The sequence below is a fragment of the Chlamydotis macqueenii genome, unplaced genomic scaffold (genome assembly GCF_036417535.1).
Source record: "Chlamydotis macqueenii isolate bChlMac1 unplaced genomic scaffold, bChlMac1.mat HAP1_SCAFFOLD_59, whole genome shotgun sequence".
Lineage (NCBI taxonomy): Eukaryota > Metazoa > Chordata > Aves > Otidiformes > Otididae > Chlamydotis > Chlamydotis macqueenii.
Window position 1 is genome coordinate 1 of NW_028239230.1, and position 15,681 is coordinate 15,681.

Below are 15,681 nucleotides of genomic sequence, written 5' to 3' on the forward strand. Positions count from 1 at the left end.
TGTCCCGGATGGGGGGTGGGGGGGGATTTGGGCGGATGGAGCGCGGTCCCGGGGGGGGTCCCTCAGGGGGCGGGGGGCGCCCCGCCCCCCCCAGGCTGCCGCGGGACAGGCTGCGGCCCCGCCCCCCGTCCCCCGAGGCCGCGCTGGAGAGCGAGGCGGTGCGGGAGCGCGACAGCCGCGTCATGGCCGCCGCCGCCACTGCGGGGAGGGGGGGGGGGCCAGGGCCGCGCCCCGCCCCTCCCCTCCCCGGCCACGCCCACCCCCCTCCCTCCCACCCCGGGCCACGCCTCCCCCGGGCGCCAGGTGGTGCCCCGGGCCACGCCCCCTCCTCCCCCGGGCCACGCCCCCTCCCCCCGGGCCACGCCCCCTCCTCCCCCCGGGCCACGCCCCCTCCTCCCCCCCCGGGCCACGCCCCCTCCTCCCCCCGGGCCACGCCCCCTCCTCCCCCCGGGCCACGCCCCCTCCTCCCCCCGGGCCACGCCCCCTCCTCCCCCCGGGCCACGCCCCCTCCTCCCCCCCGGGCCACGCCCCCTCTCCCCCCCGGGCCACGCCCCCTCCTCCCCCCCCGGGCCACGCCCCCTCCTCCCCCCGGGCCACGCCCCCTCCTCCCCCCGGGCCACGCCCCCTCCTCCCCCCGGGCCACGCCCCCTCCTCCACCCCCGGGCCACGCCCCCTCCTCCACCCCCGGGCCACGCCCCCTCCTCCACCCCCGGGCCACGCCCCCTCCTCCCCCCCGGGCCACGCCCCCTCCTCCCCCGGGCCACGCCCCCTCCTCCCCCGGGCCACGCCCCCTCCTCCCCCGGGCCACGCCCCCCCCTCCTGGAACTGCATTTAATTGCCCTGGGTGGAGGGGGGAGGTGATGTTAATTAGAACTGAGGAGCGTTAATTAAGCCTCAGGTCAATTAATTCCTGCCTCACAGCAGCTAATTACTCCCCCCAGGTCCAGGTTAATTAATTGCACCGCTAATTACCCCCCCCGGTGTAATTAACTCCCCCGCCTCAGCTGAGTTTTCCCCTTCCAGCACGCAAACGAGCCCCCCACCCCGGCGGTAATTAATTATGCAGAGCGGCTTAATTACCTGCCCCGAGCGCTAATTACCCCCCCAGGAGTGTTAATTAGCGGTGGCTCGTTAGGCGGTACTCACGGTAGCCCATGCCCTGCAGGAAGTACTTGAAGGCCTCGGTGAGCTTGGCCGGCTGCGCGGGTGGGGCCGTGACCTCCGACCCCTCCCCGGTGACCTCTGACCCCTGGCTGACCTCTGACCTCGCGACCCCAGTAAGGCCCGGTCCCCCCCCCCCAGCAGTCCTCTGACCCCCCGTGACCTCTGACCCTCTGTGACCCCATGACCTCTGACCCCATGACCTCTGACCCTGTGTGACCCCATGGGGGGGTGTCATGTGACCTCAGAGGAGGCCCGGTGACATCACAGGAGGCCCGGTGACATCACCAGTGACGTCACTCACCATGGCGTCCTTGTGGGGGGAGTTGTCGCCCACCACCAGCAGCACCGGGCAGCTGGGGGGTCACGTGGGGTCACGTGGGGTCACGTGGGGTCACGTGGGGTCACGGGGGTCACGTGGGGTCAGGGGTCACTCACCGCAGGCTCTTGGCCCCGCTGCGCTGCAGGCCCAGGTCCCCGTGGCTGCAAGGGGGGTGTCCCAGTTCATCCTAGTGCCTCCCAGTTTGATCCCAGTTCCCCCTATTTTCTCCCCAGTTCCCTCCCAGTTCTCTCCCAGTCCCTCCCAGTTCCCTTCCAGTTCCCCTCAGCTCAATCCCAGTTGCTCCCAGTCCCTCCCAGCCCCCCGGTACCCCCCCAGCTCCATCCCAGTTCAATCCCAATTCCTCCCAGTTTGATCCCAGTTTCCCCAGTACCCTCCCACTCCATCCCAGTCTGATCCCAGTGCCCCCAAATCCCATCCCAGACCCCCCCCAGTCCCCTCCCAGTCCCTCCAGCCCCCCCAGTTCCATCCCAGTCCCCCCCGGTTCAATCCCAGTTCAATCCCAGTGCTCCTAGCCCAATCGCAGTCCCTCCCAGCCCCCCCAAGTTCCATCCCAGTCCCCCCCGGTTCAATCCCAGTTCAGTCCCAGTCCTCCTAGCCCAGTCCCAGTCCCTCCCAGTTCCCTCCCAATCCCCCCCGGTTCAATCCCAGTTCAATCCCAGTCCCCCCCAGTCCCCTGCCAGTCCCCCCCCAGTCCCCCCCCAGTCCCCTGCCAGTCCCCCCCCCAGTCCCCCCCAGTCCCCCCCCAGTCCCCACCAGTCCCCCCAGTTCCATCCCAGTCCCCCCCCAGTTCAATCCCAGTGCTCCTAGCCCAGTCCCAGTCCCCCCCCAGTTCCCTCCCAGTCCCCCCCGGTTCAATCCCAGTTCAATCCCAGTTCGATGCCAGTCCTCCTAGCCCAATCCCAGTCCCTCCCAGCCCCTCCCAGCCCCCCCAGTTCCCTCCCAGTCCGCCCCGGTTCAATCCCAGTTCAGTCCCAGTCCTCCTAGCCCAGTCCCAGTCCCCCCCCAGTCCCTCCCAGTCCCTCCCAGTCCCTCCCAGTCCCTCCAAGTCCCTCCCAGTCCCTCCCAGTCCCCCGCAGTCCCCTCCCAATCCCCACCAGTCCCCCCAGTTCCATTCCAGCCCCTCCCAGTTCAATCCCAGCTCGATCCCAGTGCTCCGAGGGCAGTCCCAGTGCCCTGCAGCCCCGCCGCAGCGCCCCCAGTTTGCCCAGTACCTGTTGTACATGGCCCAGAGCAGGGGGGCGTTGGGCGCCGCCCCCAGCCGCCGCCGGGCCTGCTGCACCGGGGGAGGGGCGGCCGCCAGCTCCTCCTGCGGCCCGCGCGTCACAGCCCCGCCCCCGCCCCGCCCCTGCCCCGCCCCTGTGTCTCAGCCCCGCCCCCACCCCGCCCCCATGTCACAGCCCCGCCCCCACCCCGCCCCCACCCTGTGACCCACAAGTGACCCTCCCCCAACCCTTAACTGAGCTCCCTGACCCACAAGTGCCCCCCCCGACCCACAAGTGGCCCTTGGGGCCTCCAGGTGGACTCTGGGCCCCCCAAGTGCCCCCCACAGGCCCCCCAAGTGCCCCTTGAGGGCCCCCAAAACTGACCCCCAAGACCCACAAGTGGCCCTCCCCAGACCCCCAAGCGCCCCCCGGACCCACAAGTGGCCCCCCACGGGACCCCCAAGTGCCCCCCCACCCGACCTGCGTGAAGAGGTGCGCCAGGATGAGCTCGCTGCTGGAGGACGTCAGGCCCGACAGCTGGGGGGCACCCGTGGGACCCACGGCGACCCACGGCGACCCACCGCGATCCACCGGCACCCACAGACACCGTAGGGACCCACCGCGACCCACAGCGACCCACAGACACCGTAGGGACCCACAGCGACCCACGGCGACCCACGGCGACCCACAGACACCCACAGACACGGTAGGGACCCACAGCGACCCACAGACACCGTAGGGACCCACAGCGACCCACAGCGACCCACAGCGACCCACAGACACCGTAGGGACCCACAGCGACCCACAGCGACCCACAGACACGACAGTGACCCACAGTGACCCACAGCGACCCACAGCGACCCACAGACACCACAGCGACCCACAGCGACCCACAGACACCGTAGGGACCCACCGTGACCCACAGCGACCCACAGTGACCCACAGACACCGTAGGGACCCACAGCGGCCCACAGCGACCCACGGCGACCCACAGACACCGTAGGGACCCACAGCGACCCACAGCGACCCACAGACACCGTAGGGACCCACAGCGACCCACAGCGACCCACGGCGACCCACAGACACCGTAGGGACCCACCACGACCCACAGCGACCCACAGACACCGTAGGGACCCACAGCGACCCACAGCGACCCACAGACACCGTAGGGACCCACAGCGACCCACAGCGACCGTAGGGACCCACCACGACCCACAGCGACCCACAGACACCGTAGGGACCCGCAGCGACCCACGGCGACCCACAGACACCGTAGGGACCCACAGCGACCCACAGCTACCGTAGGGACCCACAGCGACCCACAGCCGCCCACCAACACCGTAGGGACCCACAGCGACCCACAGCCACCCACAGACACCGTAGGGACCCACAGTGACCCACGGCCGCCCACCGCCACCCACAGCGACCCACGGCGACCCATAGGGACCCACAGTGAGCCACACGCGACCCCAAGCGACCCACAGCGCCGCGGGGCCAGCAGCAGGGAACCCCCCCCAAACCCCGCCCCCTTCTGCCCCACCCCTCTCCCCATTGGCCCTCCCCACCCGCCGGCCCCGCCCACCTTGTGCGCCACCCAATCCACCCAGCCCTTGGCGCGGGGGTTGATGTTGATCAGCACCAGCCCCCTCCACCGCCTCGGGTGCAGCAGCTGTGGGGCAGGGCCAGACCCATAGCGCCCCACGGCCACGCCCTCCCACCCCATAGCGACCCCCCAGCCCCATAGCGACCCCCCAGCCCCACAGCCACGCCCCCCGAGAGCCCCCAGCGACCCACAAGTGCCAAACCAAGAGACCCCACTAACCTCCTCCAGCCCCATAGCGCCCCACGGCCACGCCCCCCCAGCCCCATAGCGACCCCCCAGCCCCATAGCGACTCCCCAGCCCCATAGCGACGCCCCCCTGCCCCATAGTGACCCCCCAGCCCCACAGCCGAGCCCCCAACCCCCCAGCGACCCACAAGTGCCCAGAGACCCCACTAACCTTCTCCAGCCCCATAGCGCCCCACGGCCACGCCCCCCCGCCCCATAGCGACCCCCCAGCCCCATAGCGAACCCCCTGCCCCATAGCGATGCCCCCCGACAGCCCACAACCCCCTAGCGACCCACAAGTGCCCAACCAAGAGACCCCACTAACTTCCTCCAGCCCCATAGCGCCCCATGGCCATGCCCCCCTGCCCCATAGCGATCCCCCCTGCCCCATAGCGACCCCCCAGCCCCACAGCCACGCCCCCCGAGAGCCCCCAGCGACCCACAAGTACCCAACCAAGAGACCCCACTAACCTCCTCCAGCCCCATAGCGCCCCACGGCCATGCCCCCCCGCCCCATAGCGACCCCCCCAGCCCCATAGCGACCCCCCAGCCCCATAGCCAAGCCCCCAACCCCCAGCGACCCACAAGTGCCCAGAGACCCCACTAACCTCCTCCAGCCCCATAGCGCCCCACGGCCATGCCCCCCCGCCCCATAGCGACCCCCCCAGCCCCATAGCGACCCCCCCAGGCCCATAGCCAAGCCCCCAACCCCCCAGCGACCCACAAGTGCCCAGAGACCCCACTAACCTCCTCCAGCCCCATAGCGCCCCACGGCCATGCCCCCCCTGCCCCATAGCGACCCCCCAGCCCCATAGCGACCCCCCTGCCCCATAGCGACCCCCCCGCCCCATAGCGACCCCCCCAGCCCCACAGCCACGCCCCCCAGCCCCACAGAACCTCCCCCGAGATTCCCGCAGCCCTGCATTCCCCCAAATCTGCCCCCCACCCTGCCCCACGCCCCGCCCCACGCCCCGCCCCACATCTCACCCCAAATTTAGCCAGGACGAAGGCGCCGGCGCCCACCCCGATGCCCACGACGCTGGCGATGCTGGGGGGGTGGGCGGGGTCAGGCCGGTGCTGGCCCCGCCCCCCCGTCCCGTCCCGCTACGGGTCAGGGGCCCCCTCCCCGCCCCACAGCGCCGTGGGGCGCCCCCCCGCCCACTCACTTGAGGTGCCGGAGGACGCAGGGGACGATTTCGGCCAGTTGCTCCAGGGAGGGGTACTGGTACCTGCGGGGGAGGGGCGGGGGGCGGGGGGGGAGGGGCGACAGGGGGAGGGGCAAGGGGTCAATCGGGGGTCGAGGTGGGGGGAGGGTGGGCGAGGGGACCAATGAGGTGAAGCGATGGCGGTTGGGGGGGGGGAGGGGTGCGTAGGGTGATGCTGCGATGTGATGGCGGTCGAGGTGGGGGGACGGGGGGGCGGGGGGTCAACTGGGGGGGGGGAGGGGTGGGGGGGTCAACAGAGAGACGACAGGGTCAACTGGGGGTTAATGGGGGCAACTGGGGGTTAGTGGGGGGCAACTGGGGGTTAATGGGGGTCAGTGGGGTCAACTGGGGGTTAATGGGGGCAACTGGGGGTTAGTGGGGGGCAACTGGGGGTTAATGGGGGTCAGTGGGGTCAACTGGGGGTTAATGGAGGCAACTGGGGGTTAATGGGGGTCAACTGGGGGTTAGTGGGGGGCAACTGGGGGTTAATGGGGGTCAGTGGGGTCAACGGGGGGTTAATGGGGGTCAACTGGGGGTTAATGGGGGTCAACGGGGGGCTTATGGGGGGCAACTGGGGGTTAATGGGGGAAACTGGGGGTCAATGGGGGGCAACTGGGGGTCAATGGGGGCAACTGGGGGTTAATGGGGGTCAACAGGGGGTCAACTGGGGGTTAATGGGGGCAACTGGGGGTTAATGGGAAGCAACTGGGGGTCAATGGGGGCAACTGGGGGTTAATGGGGGTCAACAGGGGGTTAACTGGGGGTTAATGGGGGTCAGTGGGGTCAACTGGGGTTAATGGGGGTCAACTGGGGGTTAATGGGGGTCAACGGGGGGTCAACTGGGGTTTAATGGGGGTCAACTGGGGGTTAATGGGGGTCAACGGGGGGTCAACTGGGGTTTAATGGGGGTCAACTGGGGGTTAATGGGGGTCAACTGGGGGTTAATGGGGTCAATGGGGGGGTCAATGGGGGTCAACTGGGGGTTAATGGGGGTCAACTGGGTGTTAATGGGGGCAACCAGGTGTTACTGGGGGTCACTGGGGGTTAATGGGGGTCAACTGGGTGTTAATGGGGGTTAACAGGCGTCAATGGGGGTCAACTGGGGGTTAATGGGTGCAACTGGGGGTTAATGTGGGGCAACTGGGCCTTAATGGGGGTCAACGGGGGTCAATGGGGGTCAACTGGGGGTTAATGCGGGCAACTGGGGATTAATGGGGGTCAACGGGGGGTTAATGGGGGTCAGTGGGGTCAACTGGGGGTCACTGGGGGTCAATGGGGGTCAACGGGGGGTCAATGGGGGTCAACTAGGGGTTAATGGGGGTCAACGAGGGGTTAATGGGGGCAACTGGGGGTTAATGGGGGTCAGTGGGGTCAACGGGGGGTCAATGGGGGTCAACAAGGGGTTAATGGGGGCAACTGGGGGTTAATGGGGGCAACTGGGGGTTAATGGGGGTCAGTGGGGTCAACGGGGGGTTAATGGGGGCAACTGGGGGTTAATGGGGGTCAACGGGGGTTAATGGGGGCAACTGGGGGTTAATGGGGGTCAGTGGGGTCAACGGGGGGTTAATGGGGGTCAATGGGGGTCAACTGGGGGTTAATGGGGGCAACTGGGGGTTAATGGGGGTCAGTGGGGTCAACTGGGGGTTAATGGGGGCAACTGGGGGGTTAATGGGGGTCACTGGGATCAACTGGGGGGGTCCGTGGGGTCAACTGGGGGGGCAGTGGGGTCAACCGGGTCGTCAGAGGGGTCAACGCAGTCAACTGGGAGTCACTGGGGTCAACTGGGGGGGCAGTGGGGTCAACAGGGGGGTCAGTGGGGTCAACCTGGGGGTCACTGGGGTCAACTGGGGGGGCAGTGGGGTCAACTGGGGGGGCAGTGGGGTCAACGCAGTCAACTGGGAGTCACTGGGGTCAACTGGGGGGAGCGGAAGAGGGGAGTGCAGACGCACCCCGGGGGGTAGGGCGGGGCGCCCACCTCCATGCCGGGGGGGTCGAGGTGGACGAGCAGGAAGTGGCTGGCGACCTCCCGCATCTCGGGGTGGGCGAAGAGCGGGGCGAAGCACGAGGCGTCTGCGGGGGAGGGGCGCGGCGGGAGAGGGGGAAGGGGGCGGGACTCACGCGTGTGGCCCACGTCCGGCAGCATCAGCAGGGCGGGGCGACCAGGGCGGGGCGCGCCCTCCAGCGCCACGTGAACAGGCCCCAACGGCGTCTCCAACACCGCCCCCTGCTGGCCGGGAGGACCGGACACCGGAACGGGGATTGGTCACCGCCACACCCCCCACAGGTTCGCCCCCAAAATCTCGCGATTTCCCCCAAGATTCCCACCTTTTGCCCGCCAAATCCCGCATTTTTGCCCCAAATTCCCCCATTTCGCACCAAAATCCCCCATTTTGCCCCAAAATCTAACGATTCCCCCCAAATTCCCCCATTTTGCCCCCCAAATCCCGCATTTTTGCCCCAAATTCCCCCATTTCACACCAAAATCCCACATTTTGCCCCCAAAATCCCGGGATTTCACCCCAAATTCCCACATTTTGCCCCCAAAATCCCCCATTCTTGCCCAAAATTCCCGCATTTCGCACCAAAATCCCACATTTTGCCCCCAAAATCCCGTGATTTCCCCAAATTCCCACAATTTGCCCCCCAAATCCCGCATTTTTGCCCAAATTCCCGCATTTCACACCAAAAGCCCACATTGTTGCCCCAAAATCCTGGAATTTCCCCCCAAATTCCCACATTTTGCCCCACAAATCCCCCATTTTTCCCCCCAAATTCCCGCATTCCGCACCAAAATCCCACATTTTGCTCCCAAAATCCTGTGATTTCCCCAAATTCCCCCATTTTGCCCCCCAAATTCCCGCATTTTTGCCCCAAATTCCCCCATTTCGCACCAAAATCCCACATTTTGCCCCCAAAAGCCCGTGATTTCCCCCAAATTCCCCCGTTTCGCCCCCCAAATTCCCGCATTTTTGCCCCAAATTCCCACATTTTGCCCCAAATTCCCCCATTTCGCACCAAAATCCCACATTTTGCCCCCAAAAGCCCGTGATTTCCCCCAAATTCCCCCGTTTCGCCCCCCAAATCCCCCATTTTTGCCCCAAATTCCCGCATTTCGCACCAAAAGCCCACATTTTGCCCCAAAATCCAGGAATTTCCCCCCAAATTCCCCCATTTTGCCCCCCAAATCCCCCATTCTTGCCCCAAATTCCCCCATTTCGCACCAAAATTCCCACATTTTGCCCCAAATTCCCCCATTTCGCACCAAAATCCCACATTGTTGCCCCAAAATCCCGCGATTTCCCCCCAAATTCCCCCGTTTTGCCCCCAAATGCCGCATTTTTGCCCAAAATTCCCACATTTCGCATCAAAATCCCACATTTTGCTCCCAAAATGCTGTGATTTCCCCATATTCCCCCATTTTGCCCCCCAAATCCTGCATTTTTGCCCCAAATTCCCCCATTTTCCACCATAATTCCCACATTTTGCCCCAAATTCCCCCATTTCGCACCAAAATCCCACATTGTTGCCCCAAAATCCCGTGATTTCCCCCCAAATTCCCCCGTTTTGCCCCCAAATGCTGCATTTTTTCCCAAAATTCCCACATTTTACACCAAAATCGCACATTTTGCCCCCAAAATCCCCCATTTTTGCCCCAAATTCCCGCATTTTAGCCCCAAATCCCGCTTTTTTGCCCCAAATTCCCCCATTTTGCACCAAAATTCCCACATTTTGCCCCAAATCCCCCCATTTCACACCAAAATCCCACATTTTGCCCCCAAAATCCCGCAATTTCCCCCCAAATTCCCCCATTTTGCCCCCAAAATCCCACATTTTTGCCCCAAATTCCCCCATTTCGCACCAAAATCCCACATTGTTGCCCCAAAATCCCGCGATTTCCCCCAAATTCCCCCGTTTCGCCCCCAAATGCCGCATTTTTGCCCAAAACTCCCACATTTCACACCAAAATCCCACATTTTGCCCCCAAAATCCCCCATTTTTCGCCCAAATTCCTGCATTTTTGCCCCAAATCCCGCTTTTTTGCCCCAAATTCCCCCATTTTTCACCAAAATCCCACATTTTGCCCCAAATTCCCCCATTTCACACCAAAATCCCCCATTCTTGCCCCAAATTCCCCCATTTCGCACCAAAATCCCACATTCTTGCCCCAAAATCCCGTGATTTCCCCCCAAATTCCCCCGTTTCGCCCCCAAATGCCGCATTTTTGCCCAAAACTCCCACATTTCACACCAAAATCCCACATTTTGCCCCCAAAATCCCCCATTTTTCGCCCAAATTTCTGCATTTTTGCCCCAAATCCCGCTTTTTTGCCCCAAATTCCCCCATTTTTCACCAAAATCCCACATTTTGCCCCAAATTCCCCCATTTCACACCAAAATTCCCACATTTTGCCCCAAATCCCCCCATTTCACACCAAAATCCCACATTTTGCCCACTGAAAAGGGAAGCTAGGGAAGGAATTTGTCCTGTCATAGAGCGGTTCATAGAACTAAGACTACTAAAAGAATGTGAGTCAGAATTCAATACACCTGTACTTCCAGTTAAGAAACCTGATGGGTCCTATAGGATAGTTCAAGACTTAAGAGCCATCAACAAAATAACAGAGGACCTGTGGTAGCTAACCCCTATACCCTATTAACCATGCTAAAACCTGATTTAGCTTGGTTTACGGTCCTAGATTTAAAAGATGCTTTCTTTTGCCTCCCTCTCCATGAAGCCAGCCAGAAAATTTTTGCTTTTGAATGGGAAAATCCCAAAAGTGGTCGAAAGACCCGGCTCACATGGACGGTGTTGCCGCAGGGGTTTAAAAATAGCCCCACAATTTTGGGGAATCAGCTAGCAAAGGACTTGGAATCATGGGAACCACCATCAGAAGAAGGGAAGGTGTTACAATATGTAGACGACCTTCTTATTGCAACCAGAACCAAAGAATCCTGTGTCATTTGGACCGTGAGTCTGTGAAATTTCCTGGGACTACAGGGATATCGGGTTTCTAAGAAAAAGGCACAGGCGTTGTTACAACCCCAGGTCACGTACCTGGGGTACGAGATCAGTGCCGGACAACGGATCCTAGGACAAGCCCGGAAAGAGGCCATATGCCAAAGCCCCCGACCACAAACTATAAAGGAACTACGGACATTCTTAGGAATGACAGGGTGGTGCCAACTTTGGATATGTGATTATGGTCTGCCTGTTAAGCCACTCTATTCCCTGATAGCAGCTAACCAAAAGGATCTCCAGTGGGATGCTGAGTCAGACCGAGCCTTCCAGCAGCTGAAGAAAGCCCTGATGTCGGCATCGGCATTGGGACTTCCTGATGTGAGTAAGCCATTTTTTCTATTTTCCCACGAAAAACAAGGAATGGCACTAGGAATATTGGCACAAGATTTGGGACCATACAGACGGGCGGTAGCATACTTCTCCAAACAGCTGGATGCCGCTGCGAAAGGGTGGCTGTTCTGGTTTTGTTAGTGGGGGGGTGCTAAGGTGGTAGCTTCTGTAGGAAACTGCTAGAAGTCGCTCCCCTTTGTTCAGTGGAATTGGCTGGGCCTAGGGCGGACCCACTGCTGGCCAAGGCCGAGCCAATTGGTAGCAGAATGTCCCGTGATAACGCCTCTGCGATAATGTATTTAAATAGGGGAAAACAGAAAAAAAAAAAAAAAGGGAGAGATGTGAAGCAGCTGAGCGGGGGGCAGAGAGGGGGAAGCGCGAGCCTTGTGGGCCTTGCAGGCCTCACCCTCTGGCCTCCCGCCGGGCAGCCGACTGGGCCCAACTCGGCCCGGCCCGGCTGCAAGAAGTGGAGAGGAGCAGTTGAAGTGAATAAGATGTAAAAAGGATCCTGAGAGGCGTCTGCCAGCCTGTTGTGAGGAACGGCTGCAGACGCCAAGGTCAGTGAAGGAGGAGGGGGAGGAGTAATGCGGCTCCTGGCCAAGATTCCTCTGCAACTCGTGGTGACGACCATGGTGGAGCAGGTTGTCCCCCTGCAGCCCATGGAGGTCCACGGAGGGGCAGAGATCCACCTGCAGCCCGTGGAGGACCCCACGCCGGAGCAGGTGGAGGCCTGAAGGAGGCTGTGCCCCATGGAGGGCCCGCTGGGACAGCTGTTCTAGAGGGACTGTGTTGGATACCTGGAGTATCAGGGACACTTAGTGAACAATCCAGACCGAATGGAATTGTTATGTTTGTGAGCAGCAGGCCTCAAGGACATCACTGAAGCCGCTTGTGAGAAAGTAATGAAGCCGCCTGTAAGAAAGTACTGAAGCCACCTGTGAGAAAATAATGAGGCCGCCTGTGAGAAAGTAATGAAGCTTCCTGTGAGAAAGTAAACGAAGCAACCTTGAAGAAGATCGTAAACAACTCTGAGAAAGTGAAAACATGAAAAGTACGGGACTTTCAGGTTAACGGGACTTTCCAGATTAGCTAACTGCAAGTAGGAAGGATATGCAAATGTAACTATTAGAGCTTAAGCCAATCACGCAATGACTAGTAGGCATATTTTATCTTAGCAATATAAATATGTGCACCCGGGACTAATAAATCGAACTACGCTTATTACTCATATTGAGTCTTTTGTCGTACGTTCCTCCGTCGCTCGCAAATGGCGCCCGAACAGGGACTACTAGAAGACACTGCTATCGGAGTGGCGGAGGCAGAGAAGCACCGGGAGCAGCGACCGGGGGGCAAGATCGACTACGCATTTGTCCTTCAGATGCGACGATCCGGAGCCTGAACCGTTGAAACAGGGATTCGCCGTCTGCCAGGGCTACAGGACAAGCTGCAAAAAAGGGGTGCCTTAATCAGGGAGCACCAATAGTGAGTACTTAATCAGGGAGTAAAAGGGGTGCCTTAATCAGGGAGCACCAATTGTGAAACTGCCGGCAATAATGGAAAAGGAGGTAGCCCTAGAATTATTATGCTCTCTGTGAGAGGACTGAGTTATGACTCGGCCGTCCTAGAAGCTTTGCTGCAGTGGGCAAAGAAAAGGGAATTAATCCCCACAGTTGATGATCCTTTTGAACTCCCGACACAGGAAAAGATAGGAAAAAAGCTGTGGGATGAAATAAGTAAGGGATCTCCACCGTGTGGAAGCTAATGAACGAAACATTGATAAGCATGAAAGCCGAGCGTTCAGTTGCTGCATCTGCTTTTGCGGCCTTAACTCCAGCCGACGGGTCCACCTCCACTACCAGCATGCTGTTCTTGGGTTTAACGAGCCCTGCCGCCGCCCCGGCTCGTGCTGAGGGTGGGGGGGTTCGAGCCCCAGCAAGGACTCCAGGAACTGCAGCCACAGCCCCTATAACTATAGATATGCGGGCACCAGAGGGAAAAACTGCCAAAGGCTTTTCACCACCATCAGACGTACCACCGCCAGGCACCCCGCCACGCTGCGCCAGTGCAGACTCAGAGTCACGAGCCTTTTCGCCGGCACCAACAGCTCTGGTTTATCCCCCGTTACCACCTTCTTCCCTGCCACCACGGCGTGAGGAGGAGGGGGATGAACATTCATCTGGCTCCAAGGACGCACAGCTGGAAGAGACGCTAAAAAGACTGGAAGCCCTAGAGATTCGCCTAGAAGTGTCACTGGGAAACTTGTCAACTCCTTCGCCTGTGCCGCATCGAGACCTGTCAGCATCCAACCTATTCATTCCGAACGGAGCATCGGGTGAGATCAGTCTTTTTGCACCTTTGCAAGGGACGCCGGCGGGAGGGGCCGGGGTTTTGAATCCGATAGTGCAGTGGAAAGAGGTGATTCGAGATGCTTTGATAGAAGGAGAGCCTTTTCCTATGGCATTTCCAGTTGTGACTGATAATACTGGGAAAAGTGTGTGGAAAGCATTAGACTGGAAAATATTGAAGGAAGCTAAAAGTGCAGTTACTCAGTATGGGCTAAAATCATCATATGCTCAATCTGTGTTGCAGCATATTTTTTCATCACAGTTGTTAGCTCCTTATGATATTAGAATGATTGTCCAGGTCGCAGCAGCTGCAGTTCTTTCAGTACTGGCAGGCTGCTTGTGATAGGGCAGCTGCAACGCCTCGACAACAGGGTGATCCATTATTCGGGGTGCAAACTCAAATGCTGATGGGAGCGGGACACTACACACGATCTGATTGGCAAGCGCAATTTGCTACCAAAGTGTTACAACTGGGCCAAGATTTGGCTTATAGAGCGCTTGCTAGGGTGCACGATGAAAAGTCTGGACCTGCCTTTACATCAAGAAGACAAGGTCCCACAGAACCATATGGGAAATTTATTGATCGGTTGCACACTGCAATTATGGCTCACCCTGATCTGGATGATGACATGAAAGCAAAGTTCTTAGATATGCTTGCCTTTAATAATGCTAATAAAAAAAAAAAAAAAAAACAAAAAACAAACCCAAAAAACTAAGAGAGCCCTCAGTGTGCTGCCAAAAGGATCTAGTACAGGGCAACTGCTGGAAGCTGCTGAGCGAATGTTAGAACAAGAAAAGGCTACAGTCATGGCTGCTGCTGTAGGTGCAGCCGTTAAACCGTTTATATCAATAAAGCGGCGCGTGATTAACTGTCTGTAACCCCCATTCCCTCTTTCCCCCCCCCCGCCCCCCATCCCTGTCCCGCTAAGGGGGCAGGGGAGGGAGGTGGAGATGGTGTTAAGCCTGGGAAGAGGGAGGGGTGGGGGGAGGTTGTCTTGCTCCCTTTTTCCTTATCCTGCTTTGGTTTTAGTGATGGTCTGTTTTGCCTGTAGCGGTGGCTTTAAGGATCCCTCCCTATTCTTGTCTTAAACCTCAGGTTTTAGTTTTCTTTCCTCTTATATGTCTGGGCCACAGCCGCCGCCAGGCGCCCCCACCCCCCCGCCCCTGACATGGTTAACAGATACTCCTGTCTGAGTCGAGCTTTGTATAAGTGGAAGGACCGTTCCCTCTTATAACATGGGGGAAGGGATACGCTTATGTCTTTACAGGAGCAGTAAACAAGTGGATCCTTGTCTGTATCATCTGCGGGTATTTCAGAACATGTTTGGTTGACCTGCCAGATACCGGTAGGACGGCAACTCTGTGTAAAACAGCAGCAACCACAAGTGCTGAGTGCTAAAACTACAAAAGATGGAACTTTTTGGGATCAGTAAAGATGGACTTCTATTTTTTTTTAACTATTCAAGAGCTAATGTTTCTAGAGGGGTAATGATTGTAAATGCTTTAAGATCTATACATTGCAACGACACAGCATGACGTAATCATGCGAGCACATATCAAAATCCAGACAGCATAAAAGACCTAAACGAAGCATACATAGCATTGAATCTGGTTGCCAAGATAATACAGAGTTTTGGAAACTAAGTAAAATTATTGCTGCTTCAGTCTTTACACCTGGTGTGGCAAGTGCCTAGGCATTAACTATGCTAAATAAATTGGACTGTTGGCTTGCTAAGCAAATAAATACAACTGTATCGGCACTATCAACGCTGTTAACTGATGTAGATTCTATATACTATGCTACTTTACAAAACAGAACCGCTGTTAGCCTGCAGAGCACATATTTGACGGGCCTTGTTGCATGCGCTGGCCACGCATGCAGCAACGTCTAGTCAGGCCTTGTTGTATGCGCTGGCCACGCATGCAGCAACACCTAGTCAGGACTCTTTCACTGAATCTGCTGAGGGTATAAACAGAGGTGGCTCGGAGCGAAGGGGAGAGGACAGACCCAGAGCACACTTTATTTACAACAGGGGACGCCCTGAAGGTGCTGCGCCTGCCTCCCTTCTCTGCTCTGACCCGGCTGATAAACATCCTCTTGCTCAGCGGTGTCTTTGGCATAGTTGGGTTAGTAACAGAATAGATCAGCAATAGATTTTTTTTTATTATTAGCACAAAATCATGGTTGTCAGGATTTTGATGGGCTTTGCTGCATGAATCTGTCTGATCATTCGGAATCTATTCACAA

The 15,681-nt window shown here is 59.3% G+C and overlaps 1 protein-coding gene across 1 annotated transcript; it reads right to left on the minus strand.

The window, feature by feature from the left end:
* Nucleotides 1-42: 42 nt before the first annotated feature.
* LOC147596001 (protein NDRG2-like) lies at nt 43-7,963 on the minus strand (the record flags this gene model as incomplete). The annotated part of the gene is made up of 11 exons (XM_086771749.1): nt 43-198; nt 1,147-1,260; nt 1,450-1,517; nt 1,600-1,644; nt 2,716-2,810; nt 3,187-3,243; nt 4,289-4,375; nt 5,522-5,582; nt 5,701-5,763; nt 7,689-7,809; nt 7,858-7,963. Coding segments are annotated over 11 exons (973 nt in total), but the record flags the coding sequence as incomplete, so codon positions are not given.
* Between the last annotated feature and the right edge of the window lie 7,718 nt (nt 7,964-15,681).